Source organism: Clytia hemisphaerica, unplaced genomic scaffold, assembly GCF_902728285.1.
Source record: "Clytia hemisphaerica strain Z4C2 unplaced genomic scaffold, Clytia hemisphaerica genome assembly, whole genome shotgun sequence".
Taxonomy (NCBI): Eukaryota; Metazoa; Cnidaria; class Hydrozoa; order Leptothecata; family Clytiidae; genus Clytia; species Clytia hemisphaerica.
This window is the reverse complement of record NW_027103948.1, coordinates 73,407-86,802: the sequence shown is the minus strand read 5'-3', so window position 1 is coordinate 86,802 and position 13,396 is coordinate 73,407. Positions and strand designations below refer to the sequence as shown.

Here is a 13,396-nt window from a genome sequence, read left to right as displayed (position 1 = left end):
ATGTGTCATGGAATCATCCCCCCCCGCGGCAAACAAGGAATAATCAAATTTACGGCAGCTTTTACCGCGGCATTTGCCTCGTGCCGCGACCAATTGCCAGGACTGTTATACAATACGGCTAGGGGGATTTCCCAATTGGGGGACCACAAATTTTAAAGACAGGTGGGGGGAAAAGGCCAGATGGGGGATTTTAGCTCATATTAGGGGGGACCAAAAAGCTGGAGGACGCCATGTGTGCTGTGCTTTGTTAGGGGATGCATCTCGTTCGGAATTGCCCACGTCTTTGTGTTTTTGAGTTAGAAACTTGATTAGTTTTATATATTAATGTTAAATTTGACTTAAAACATTGAATAGCAAAAAGTTAATACAATCTAGTACAATCATTGAATTTTTAATCCAGGAAATTGCCCCTAAATTTGGGGTAATTCTTGGGCTGGAATTTTGTACACAATTAGCCCTATATCAGAACATATCAGAGGGGATGCGTGCAGCCTAACACTTTTATGATTATCCCCCTTTCTCTAAGAAAATATTTTTAAATTCTAGCAGAGCAATGCATATTTGTACTGAACTTCTTCTAGAGATTAAATGAGGGACCCCCTAATTGGAAAAAGAGTCTTGGGACAAAAATCAGCATGCCCTCACAGTAACCTTAATTTGTCCTGTTAAGAAAATATAAAGATTAAACCTTTTAGGATTCCTAAACCTTATTGGGTTTGGATTGTGGTCAATTCAATTTTAATACGCAGAAATTTACTTAACATTATTTTACTATTGCAGAAAAAAAAAATGATTAGAAATGTTGCATTTGTCCTTGGTCGACAATCAAAAATTTTCATCCGAGGTGCTCACAGGGCTGCCAATTCAAAACAATCTCGATTCTTAACACATAAATCAGTCCAACTACCCATCTTAACGGCATTTGGATCATACATCGTCTACAGATCAACGCAAGCAAATACAGTTGATGCAGCTGAGGATCACCAGAATGAATCTAAATGGACTTTATACCAATACGCAACATGCCCTTTTTGTTGCAAAGTTCGTAGCTTCTTAGATTACTATGGTGTTGATTATGAAATAGTGGAGGTGAATCCTGTCTCAAGGAAGGAGATTAAATTTTCAGAATATCGCAAAGTTCCTTTCCTAACATCGAAAGAACACCAGGTATCCCTTCTTTTGTCATTTTGATTAAAGTAATATTCATTAAATGTTATAATCGTAACCACTAAATTCGTTTTTATAATATATACAGTTTCCATAACTGGAGTCTCCGCAAGGAAAACACAAATTTGCTCGAGTTAAGGAAATTTCGATTTTAAAGGAGTAAGGTTTGTAAGGCATTGTTACTGATTGGACGAGAAAACTTGATCAAGTTATAGAGGTGTGAGTTAAAGAGACTCTCCAAGTGAAAATCTTCCTTTCCATGCAATTTTAGAATATGCAATATTTGAATATAAAAAAAATCAATGTGTTCCTCGTTTCAGTTGAACGGCTCTTCGTTGATATGCAGTGTGTTGAAAACACAACTTATCACAGAAAGTGAAGTTTCAAAGATTTTAACATACTACCCTATTCTTGAAAATGAAGATGGGAAAAAGAAGAGCTTTGACTATCAAAACATATACAATGTTATGTACGAGACTGGCATTGGTAAAGAAGCGCATGACAAAGTCAGGTATGGTAAGAATTGGCCAAATAGGTAGCAAATATTTTTTTTATCACGGTATTAACAGTTTTTTAGCGGATGCGTGAGAACTTTTATGACTGATTGTGTATCTTCATACCAGAAGAAATTTACTTAGAAACTTTACGTTCTTAATAGGGAACAGAATCAAAGTGCATAAATCAAAGTTGTACTGTCAGAACTGGCTGCAACTACCAACTTCATATTTGTTTATTTCCATTGTTTTTTGAATCGCCAAACCATTTATCTAACAACTTTTTTTCATCCTCTTACCTTATTTTGAAGGGACGAAATGAAATGGAGACGGTGGGTAGATGAGGTGTTCGTCCACACATTATCACCAAACATCTATCGTACATGGGGTGAATCACTGCAAGCTATGGAGTATATCACCAAAGTTGGTAATTTCTCTGACTTTGAAAGGACTCTCATCTATTATTCTGGTGCAGTGGCGATGTACCTTATTGGAAAACGGCTGAAACACAGGTTTAACCCTTTTTTTTTACTTACAATTTTTACAAGTGATGATTTTCGATAAAATACTTTTTGCATCGGTACAAAGGGAAAAACATTGACTAAAAATTTTGTAAGGATTCAACAGATTAGATTGGAAGTTTTTAATATTGATTTTTTCAATGGTTCCCGGAGGGGGTACTTAGGCTAGTGAAGGGTATGGGTATGTGCTGCCCTTAAGGGTACCTTTTGGAATCTGACAGTCTCGGTAAGGGTTGGAAAGATTGGAATTTTAAATCTCAGTTCCATTAAGGGTCATAATAAAGGGGAATTTTTTCACCCCTAAAATATCTAAATTTTGTCAAATTTGTCCCGAAAAGGATCGTAAAATTCACATAATATTCCAATTTTCCCTTTTTAGCTCCGCTAAGTGTTCGAGGGTCAAAAGACGGGCGACACCCCCCCAGTTATCCTGTAAGCGTAGTACCCCTCAACCCGGCAAAGCATGGTTTTAGTGGTTTACTTATTATGCTTTTTGTTCCATCAGGCATCACTTGAGGAATGAGGTTCGTGAGAGTTTGTATGAAGAAACATATCGCTGGTTAAAAGCTGTTGGTAAAAACCCTTATCAAGGTGGTGACCAACCCAATATGGCTGATTTGGTATGTCTATCTTTCTACCTGTCTTAGTACAGGCTACATAGAAACCAGTGCAAATTTAACCAACATTGAACCTTTCCTATGTTAGATATGTTGTACGTTGTCGCAGGCGGTTTGAAAGTCTGTCGAAGAGGCTCGTCCTCTTTTTTTTCCTACGCTATCATTTATCTTGCTGCGAAATACAACCATAGATATCTTATACCGGGTGCGCCACAAAAAAGTTTCTTTCTTTAAAACTAATTTTCTCGAAATCTAGAATTGTTTAGAAAAACCGTTCCTATTTCATTGGAAAGAAGAAAGATAAACTTAAATTTTTATGGGTCATTTATTAAATTCGATTCATTAGATCAAAAGTTATATACTCAATTAAATGAAAAAGTTACTTTCTGAAAGTGCTCAAAAACGTTAAACATCAACCTATCAAATTAAACAGAAGCATAATTGGTAACCTCAATTTAGCCCCAAAAATACACCTTATAAGAAATCCAAATTAGTTTTTGCTTAGAATGAGGCCTACTTGAGGCATATTTAAATTTTGAGCAATTTTGCTTCAGTAGGTATTGATTTATAAGCTTTAGAATGAGGTAACCTCATTTGGGTAACCTCAATTTAACCACATCATATTTCTAATTATTACTCAGGATTGAAGTGACCTCTTAAATTCGCGTTTCTTCTAAATCCACGAGAAATTTCTATACTTGAGTTCTTCAAAGTTTTGATATGGCAACCTCAAAATTTCACCAGATATGGTATCAGATATGACAGAAGGTAGAAATGTCACAAAACCCCCTTTTATTTCTGACTGTGTTCACATGTACATCGTTATCTTCGTTTCAGTCATTAAAAATGATAATTAGCTGTCTAAATGACCTATTGTTATATAAAGGAAGGTTGAATTTCAATAAAAGGCAGAAAATTCGTCGAAAAAGGTAAAAAAATCTGGTAAAATTCATAAAAATACATCAAATATGGGTTTCGAGATACATCCAGCCTTACATAGACTTTATCCAATCTAAAACCAAAAATCGGAGGAAAATTTCGGTAAAAGTAAATTAAAGTGATTTTGATGAAGATTTTAAACCCTTTCGGCCTTTCAGTTTCGAAATTTATGTGTTTGATTATTGAAAAATGCTTTTAATCATGTAAAGGCTAATGTGATTGACAATTTTAATATAAAAATTTGATAGGTCGATTTTCAACGTTTTAGAGCACTTTCTGAAAAGAACTTTTTTATTCAATCGACGATAATTTTTGATCTAATGAACCAAATTAATAAATGACCCATCCAAATTTAAGTTTATTTTTTTTCTTTACAATGAAATAGGAGTGGTTCTTTTAAAATTTTTAGATTTCTAGAAAGGTAGTTTCAAAGAAGCACTAGATAGAGCTACTCCGTCCCTATTTTGAATCAAAATAATCCGACATCTTTGATAAGTAGACCATAGTTCGGTGCCGGCAATTTGATTGATCAAGCCAATCTTTCGCCTTGTCGCTTCGCGCCATTAAGGTTTTTTTGCTTGGTTAAACAAATTGCCGGTACCGAACTGTGACCTACCTTCATCAAAGATGGAACATTATTTTGCTTCACCTGCCGTTGCTTGGGAAATATAGAGTAACTCTACCTTGTGTTTTATATAAGATATCTATGAATACAATAAATCAGTCTTGACAGTAGTTTCTTATTATGATATCAAAATTTCCTTCATTTTCACAGAATATGTATGGAGTTTTGAGTGCAATCGAAGGGTATGACGCGTTCTCAGACCTTCTACAAAACACCAATATTGGTCCTTGGTACCAAAGAATGAAAACGAAAGTGAAAAACAAAGATGGTATCCAAGAAGTGCAACGACTTAAAGCAATGGTTAATGACAATAAATAATTTATTTGTGTATATATTTTGCTTGGAAATTTTGGTCTTTTGAGCTATTTTTCTAAACTTTTTCTTCATTTTTCGCATGAGGTTAAAATCAAGGAGTATAAACAGATCTCTGTAATGTTTAATTGTCTTGTACTTTCGATCCTCGGTATGATAGCCAATATACCAGCACCTGTTTATCATTTATTTTACAAATCATTTGGCTTTTTGTATCAAAAGAAGTTAAATGTAAACTGTTTTAAAACAAAAATTTACTTGAAGATGAGGTTTTAAACTTCCCTAAATATTTTCATTTTTTGACTTTGTACATATATACACTTTGATTTATTAAGTATTTTATAATCTAAAAATATAAAATTATATTCCTAATGAATTGAAAACCTTGTTAGCCATGGACTTTCATTGAAAACTTTGTTAGCCATGAACTTTCATAGTACGATGTAGGATGTAGGTTTTCTGATATATTGAATTGAACTTTCTACATGTTTTACATTGATGCATTTCTTTTCGTTTCAGAGTAGAAATTAAATTAAGATAGACAACAACAAGACATCAACAATTGACACCATGCCATTTGATTTGACGGGAAAAGTAGCTGTAGTGTATGGTGGCTCTTATGGGATTGGAAAAGGTGTTGCTAAAGTACTTTCGAATGCTGGAGCCAAAGTTGCTGTCGTTTCAAGAAACAAAGAAAAAGGTCAGCTTAGTCAGGTTATATATCATTTTTTGAGCTGATTCTTTCATACCATACTACATGACTAAAAAGATTAACTCCGTGGGGAAAGCAGGTTAAGCATTCTCGTAGAAATACATCTCCATTTTTTCATAGTTTAATTGAAGTTTCTTTTTAACATTCCTCACAGGAGAATCAACAGTTTCAGAGCTGAAAGGTGAAGGTCATATCTTTATCCAAGGTGACGTCAGCAAATACGAGGACCATCAGAAAGTCGTCAAAACAATTTCCGACACATACGACGATCGGCTCGACATAGTGGTTTGCTGTGCCGGTATTTATAACCCGTTATATGCCTTAGATGACGACAAATACGACTGTGAACATATTGACCATTACATTGGTGTCAATTTAAAAGGAACTATTTATGCCGTGAAAACTTGTCTACCGTTAATGAAAAAATCAACTGCTGGTCGGATTATTTTGATTTCATCCATTACTGGGCCTCATACTGGATTTGATGAGTCATCACTTTATGGAGCAACAAAGTCTGCGCAGGTATGTGTTTTTATATCTTCTTCCTCTTTTTTCACTTCTTTCGTTGGGTTGTGTATTTAAGTCTTTCCTTTTTTTGTACCTACCTTAAAGGGGTGTCTTTTCTCGGGATTTTTTCGATTTTTTGCACAACATTGTTCGGAATTTTGAATTTCGGCCCCAAAACAGGGCTTTTTATTTAATCTCTCCAATGAAACGAAACTGTTTGCGTTGTTTCCACCAGACTGGCTTCGCGCATTCGGCATCCGTAGAATTAGCACAACACAAGATAACAATCAACTCCATTCTACCAGGCAACATTGTGACACCTGGTCTCATTGCCATGGGAGGTGAATATCTCGATGATATGACAAAAACCGTTCCACTAAAACGACTAGGTGAGGAAAAAAGGACCTTAAACTATAAATGGTTCGATGTTCGATTTGTTATCGATTTTGTAGTTTGTCAGATAGAGAAGTCGTTTCTTAAGCCCTCCCCCCTTGAACTGATACTCTACTAAAACTTTAAGGTTTTAAAGCTTTCAAACCTTAAACAAGATCATCGTAAATCAAATCGCATCTTTTCTTCGACAGGTCAACCAGAAGACATTGGGAATGCTGTATTGTACTTAGCATCCGATGAAGCAAGTTTTGTCACTGGCCAAGATATTGTCGTTGATGGTGGTCAAATACGACCTGAAAGTCTATAACGTTATTCTGAAGAAAAAAAAAACTTGTGCACGACGGGATCGAAATGTAAATATCTTTAGTAGAAGTTCTTATAAACACTGGTGTATCAAAGATATAGAACTGCTGATGATTCTTATTGGTACTTATATGATCTAATATGGTGATTTTATGAATTGTTCCCTAGACGTCTTCTTTGATCAGTTACTCTAGAGATAGTACTTTAAATGCTATATCTTTGTCATTGGTGTATACCGCATCGAGCATCGTCGCTTTGGGAGTAGTATATTATTATGAAGGAATGGTATGATGGGCAGGTAAATAAGAAGAACTCTCTCTAAAAATTTTAAAGAAATTCGAATGAACTAAAATAAAATTTCATCACGTTTGAAAAAAACTCCCTGATTTACCTACCCCTCCCTTCGAAATATATGTAGTTTAGACATAATGAAATTAAATTGTAATTTTAGTTGTAGTAAATAGAATATACTAAATGATTTTTTATACACTTATTATCAGGTGCAATCCTTTTTCACCCTTTTTCTATCTTTATTAGTTCGGAAGGGGTCCTACCCTACCCTTTATTTGACGTGACACGGCCAAAGATTTTTCGCCACTTCCCGTGGTATGGCACCGTTTTCTCAAGAATATTTCTTTTTCTTTTCTATACTTATTTTCTTTTATCACTGTTCTCTCAAATAATCAAATTTTAATCGGTCTTAACGGATTTTCAAATTTCCCCTTGTATCACTCAGCCAAGTTACGGCCTGTGCAAAAAAATTTCGATAAATCGTGACGGCCGTGACGGCCAGTTGTTCCACCCCTTTTTATGGGAAATTTTTCGTTATTTTCACTCTTCATATTAATACCTTTCCAAAAAGTCCTTTTGCTGACGTCAGCAAAAATTTTAATTGCTAATAACTCCTGGAATATTTATTAATTTTTGGCCCAGGACTTTTTGGAAAGGTATTAATATGAGGAACATAAGTCAGTAAAAATTTCTTCCAGAAAAGGGGTGGAACAACTGGCCGTCACGAGTTTTATGATTTGTTGGATTTTTGTGTTGGTTGCCATGGAAATGACGGATATTTTTGACGTCAAAACTTAAAATGCCAATAATTCCTGGAATTTTTATCGAAATGAGCTCAAACTTAGTACATAGGTAGGGTTCATGAATATCTTTCATTTCCAAAAAAAAAAAAATTCCTAAAAATTGATGACGTCAGCATTTTTTGAGGAAAAAAGAAAATTGTTGATTTTTGCTGACGTCATCAATTTTTTAAGGAATTCTCTTTTCCGTTTTGTACAAAAATGCTACGTTCATATGATCGAAAGAAAATTGATTTGAAAATGTCGTTTTAATTCTGAGGTAGTTTTCGCACCAGGAACGATTTTATTGATTTTTGCTTTTTTCAAATGGGTCAGTGAAATGCTTCGATCTCGTGTAACTTGTGTGGCATTTCCAAAAATTGTACAAGTAAAACGCACAATTATGGGAGACTTAGGCATGGTCATTTACTATACGTCAAAGAAGTGTGTTAGGCTGTAAATTTCAGAACTCGCTATCAATCACTGTTTGGCAGTGTTTCAAGCCAAAGTCTTATAACAGACACATAGGACATAGGGTAATATAGTACTATTAGGACTAAGTGGAATCAAAAGACATTCTGTACAATTCATCATGACTTTGTCTCAAGTGTCGAATAATTTGACGAATAATTTGACTTCTCAAAACAAAATTCGAATTTTGTTTTGAGAAGTCAAATTATTTGTCAAATGTTTTCAATCTTTTCAAAAAATTATTCGTCAAATATTTCCAATTCTTTCAAAAGAATTTTTCGTCAAATATTTTCAATTTTTTCAAAAAATTATTATCCTTCCCCTTGACATTGAATGTGCTGGCATAATTGTAGTTGAGTCCCGACACGGGATTGTAATTCAATCCCGACGAAATTTTTAAGAATTTTCGTTAAGAAAGAAGAAAAATGGCGGGACTGAACTGCAAGTATGTATATAGTATTTGGCGGGACTGAACTGCAATTATATATATAGTAATTGGCGGGACTGAACTGCAAGTATATATATAGTAATTGAATAATAATTTTCCTTTTATTAGTTTAGTCCCTTTAAAAGAAGGATTGGCGGCTTGAACTTTGAAAACAGGGAAGAACGGGGCTAATTATAAATAATACGCTCTAATTATAAGGCTTTTAAGTATTTGTCGGGACTGAAATACAGTCCCGCCATTAAATTATCGGGACTGAAATACAGTCCCACCGAGTATTTGGAGGGACTAAACCGCAAGTATATATATAGTAATTGGCGGGACTGAACTGCAAGTATATATATAGTAAGTGAACAATAATTTTCCTTTTATTAGTTTAGTCCCTTTAAAAGAAGGATTGGCGGCTTGAACTTTGAAAACAGGGAAGAACGGGGCTAATCATAAATAATACGCACTAATTATAAGGCTTTTAAGCATTTGTCGGGACTGAAATACAGTCCCGCCATTAAATTATCGGGACTGAAATACAGTCCCGCCGAGTATTTGGAGGGACTAAACCGCAAGTATATATATAGTAATTGGCGGGACTGAACTGCAAGTATATATAGTTTTGGCGGGACGCAATTATTTCCCGCTCTTTAAAAGGATTATACAAAGGGGTTATTCTAAAAGACGGAAGATACACTGTCATAATTTAAAGTCCATTCCCAATTTTTCCCGTTCTTTAAAATCATTATAGAAAGGGGTTATTCTAAAGAACGGAAGATACACTATTATATCTGATAGTCCATTCCCAATTATTGCCCGTTCTTTAAAAGCATTATAGAAAGTAGTTATTCTAAAGAACGGAAGATACACTGTTATATCTTATAGTCCATACCAAATTATTTCCCGTTCTTTAAAAGCATTATAGAAAGGGGTTATTCTAAAGAACGGAAGATACACTGTTATATCTGATAGTCCATACCCAATTATTTCTCGTTCTTTAAAAGCATTATAGAAAGGGTTATTCTAAAGAACGAAGATACACTTTTATATCTGATAGTCCATACCCAATTATTGCCCGTTCTTTAAAAGCATTATAGAAAGGGGTTATTCTAAAGAACGGAAGATACACTATTATAATTTATAGTCCACACCCAATTATTGCCCGTTCTTTAAAAAGCATTATAGAAAGGGGTTATTCTAAAGAACGGAAGATACACTATTATAATTTATAGTCCACACCCAATTATTGCCCGTTCTTTAAAAGCATTATAGAAAGGGGTTATTCTAAAGAACGGAAGATACACTGCTATATCTTATAGTCCATACCCAATTATTTCCCGTTCTTTAAAAGCATTATAGAAAGGGGTTATTCTAAAGAACGGAAGATACACTTTTATATCTGATGGTCCATACCCAATCATTGTCCGTTCTTTAAAAGCATTATAGAAAGGGGTTATTCTAAAGCGTTAATTTGCCGTTTAGTTTAGCTTTATAGTGCACAGTGAAGGTTATCAAGAGTAATAGTAGCCATCAAATAAGTGAGTTTTCATTTTATTTCTTTCCAATTTTTTCACAAATAAGATCATCAATTTAGATCTGAAAAAATCAGTCCCCCCGGGGGACTCAAGTGCAATTATGCCAATGTGCTGAAACAAAAACTTCCGCTACTTGAGCCAGCCGATCCTGATATTTTCCTCGATGACACGCCAATTAAACTTCACCCGGTGAGATTCGACGTAGTCAATGGTGATATGATTAGACAGTTGGCATTGAGGACAAAAGGAGGTGCAAGCCTTTCAGGACTGGATGGCGACGCATCCTTTGTTCGAACAGCTTTAAGACCGAATCAAACGATCTATGCACGTCTCTAGCTAAAATGACGAAACGTCTATGCACCACTATCCATATCCAATCAGATGCGGATCTCTCGAAACCTTTCCAGCTGGCTGATCCCTTAAACAAAAACCCAGGCCTACGACCGATCGGTATCAGTGAAACACTACGGAGAATCATCGGCAAGACAGTATCAAGATTGCTCAAACAAAACATCGCCAATCCGTCGATTCATTGCAAGTATGTGTCAGCCAAGACGCAGGCGAAGCCGCTGTTCACGCCCTCGGAGAGATATTTAACAACGACGAATGTGAAAGCCGCGATGTTAGTCGACGCATCAAACGCCTTCAACGTCAACCGTGAAGCATTCCTACACAACGTAAAAGTCATCTGCCCCTAAATCGCAACATTCTCCTCAAATTGCTATAATACGCCGTCCAGACTCTCATCCGAAGGCACCACGCAGGGTGACCCCATCGCCGGCCTGCTGTACCCCCATCCCAACAATTCCTTTGATTCTCTTTGAGGCGTTGTGGTATAGTGGACATCAACCTTGATTCCTGTACAGGCGACCAAGGTTCGATTCCCACTCACAACGGTTCACTTGGCAAGTGAACAAACCTTCGCCCGGGTCAACCCATGCCATGTGAGGGGAATTGGGTAGTCAGTTCAAGGTGCTGACGGGATGCTTACGCAAAGCATCTATAGTTGCGAGAATGGGCTCCCAGAGCCTCCTGTAACTCAACCATAATAGAATAATAGAAAACCGCAACATCTAGAACAAGCCCAAAAAGCATTCAAAGACACGAACATCCGCATCACTACCGAAGGAAAAAAAAACACCTCGGAGCTGCCATCGGTTCAGACGACTACCACGATGAGTTCGTCACTGAGAAGATCAGCACTTGGATCGGCGAAATTGAGTTATTGTCAGAGATCGCCAAAATCGCCCCTCAAGAAGCCTACACTTGCTTCACGGCAGGTCACAAACACAAGTTGAACTTCACCGAGAACCATCCCCAACATTCAACACCACCTCCAAAAGCTAGATGAAATCATCACCACCAAGTTCATCCCAGCCAGCACAGGAATAATCCATCTTAACAACGTAGCTCCAAGCCTCGGTGGTTTGGGAATTCCGAAGTTCAGCAATCTGGCCGAATCTGAATTCCGCAACTCAGAATTGCTCACCCAACAGCTCTGTAAAAAAATTATTCGTCAAATAATCTTGGTTTCTGCAAGAAATTACTCGTCAAACATTTAAATTTTTTTCAAAAAGTATGCGTCAAATATTTTTGGTTTTTGCAAAAAATTACTCGTCAAATATTTTCATTTTTTTCAAAAATTATTCGTCAAAATAATATTTTCAATTCTTTCAAAAAAATTATTCGTCAAATATTTTCAATATTTTAAATTTGTTTTAAAGATTATTCGTCCAAATATTTTCAATATTTTCAAAAAATTATTCGTGAAATATTTTTGAATTCGATCCGAGTATATCGTCTTAAAAATAAGAAGATTAAATGTTAATGTCCGACGCGCGTAAATGGCGACATTTGATTGGATTCTTTCCAGGGGGAAGCACTCGGACGTGCCGCTGGTCAGGGTCCCTTTTATAGGCTATGAAGATATCTGACAGGGTCCTTTACTATCCAATTTATTTCTAAAATTTTGAACTGAACTCAAGTTGAACGAGCAACATGCTGAATGGACCTACCTGAGATAGATATAAAAGTCGGAACATGCTGAGTGAAGATGAAGATGTTCGAACGGAAGTGAAAAGATAACAGCATAGCATAGAGATATGTAAGCTTGAAAAACATGATGAAGCTTGTGTTTCACACTAGATTTCATTCCGATGCTTTAGAGGTAAGGAATCGTGTTTTGGGTACAAACAAAAACGATCCTTTCTTTCATGTAAAGATAACTCTAGCTCTTTAAAGATAAAATCTAATGAAGCAACTTCCACAAATGCAAAATTTGGCCCAAATCCAAGACTTACATTTTAAGGATTACAATTTGCATCACTGTGTAAAAAATCAGGAAAAACTAAAGAAGGAATTTCACACAAAGAAAGTCCAAAAAAAACCCTTTCTAGGCACTTTTTGGTCCGAATTTGCCAATTTTTTTTTCTCGAAAATCGGGCTCAATCGAGAGAAATGGTCATTTCCCCTAAAAATAGCAAAAGGGAATTTCCCCAAAAAGAAAATCCAATTTTTACGGTCAAAACAAATTTTCCGAAAAAAAACCGCTTCAGCCACTTTTTAAAGAACCTGTCACATTATCTTTTGCAAAAAAATCTGAAAAAAACAAATGAAGCAATTTCAAAAAGTCCAAAAAACAACTTTTTCAGGCACTTTTTGGCCCAAATTTGGCAAAAATTCTTATTTCGAAAATCAAGCTCCATCAGATTTTAAGGAATACCTTTTACATCATTGTGTAAATAATCAGAAAAAAATACCAAGTCAATCGTGAGAAATACCCATTTTCCCTAAAGTTGACAAAAGGGAATTTCCCCAAATAAGAAAAATTTCCGGAAGAAACGACTTCAGCCACCTTTTAGAGAACATGCAATGCTCTTTATCTTTATGCAAAATATCAGAAAAAACTATAATAAATAAAGTCCAAAAAACCCTAATTTTAGGCAGTTTTTGGCCCAAATTCCGAGAAAAGTTGAACAGACGAACGGACGAACGAACGAACAAAGATTAAATTAAAGGACCTCCGAGGTAGGTCCCAAAAATGTAAATTCATCCCAGAACTTATAATTTAAAATATCACAATGGAAATGGGAGGAAAATCGCTCATCGATAAATCTATTTTTATTATGCCGACCGACCGGTCCATATTTTCTGAGGGTCTTTCCGTAGAGCAATAAATTAAATTTGTCTCGCATAAAGAACTAGATATGAATGATTCATTTCAAATTTCAAATTTCAAAAATTCAAAACCTTTTTGTCTAAAATAAGTTGATAAAAATGAATAAACAAATTTCGTTT

At 35.6% G+C, this 13,396-nt stretch overlaps 2 protein-coding genes across 2 annotated transcripts; both read left to right on the top strand.

Annotated features, from left to right (window-relative positions):
- Nucleotides 1-757: 757 nt before the first annotated feature.
- Nucleotides 758-4,785, top strand: LOC136810002 (prostaglandin E synthase 2-like). The gene is made up of 5 exons (XM_067066573.1): nucleotides 758-1,167; nucleotides 1,488-1,678; nucleotides 1,973-2,173; nucleotides 2,688-2,802; nucleotides 4,514-4,785. Exons 1-5 carry the CDS (start codon nucleotides 790-792, stop codon nucleotides 4,679-4,681), a joined length of 1,053 nt encoding a protein of 350 aa, XP_066922674.1. The 5' UTR covers nucleotides 758-789; the 3' UTR covers nucleotides 4,682-4,785.
- Nucleotides 4,786-5,187: 402 nt separating this feature from the next.
- On the top strand, nucleotides 5,188-6,682 carry LOC136810001 (3-oxoacyl-[acyl-carrier-protein] reductase FabG-like). Its single transcript, XM_067066572.1, has 4 exons — nucleotides 5,188-5,375; nucleotides 5,542-5,909; nucleotides 6,130-6,283; nucleotides 6,479-6,682. The coding sequence occupies exons 1-4, from the start codon at nucleotides 5,246-5,248 to the stop codon at nucleotides 6,592-6,594; spliced, it is 768 nt and encodes a 255-aa protein (XP_066922673.1). The 5' UTR covers nucleotides 5,188-5,245; the 3' UTR covers nucleotides 6,595-6,682.
- Nucleotides 6,683-13,396: the final 6,714 nt, after the last annotated feature.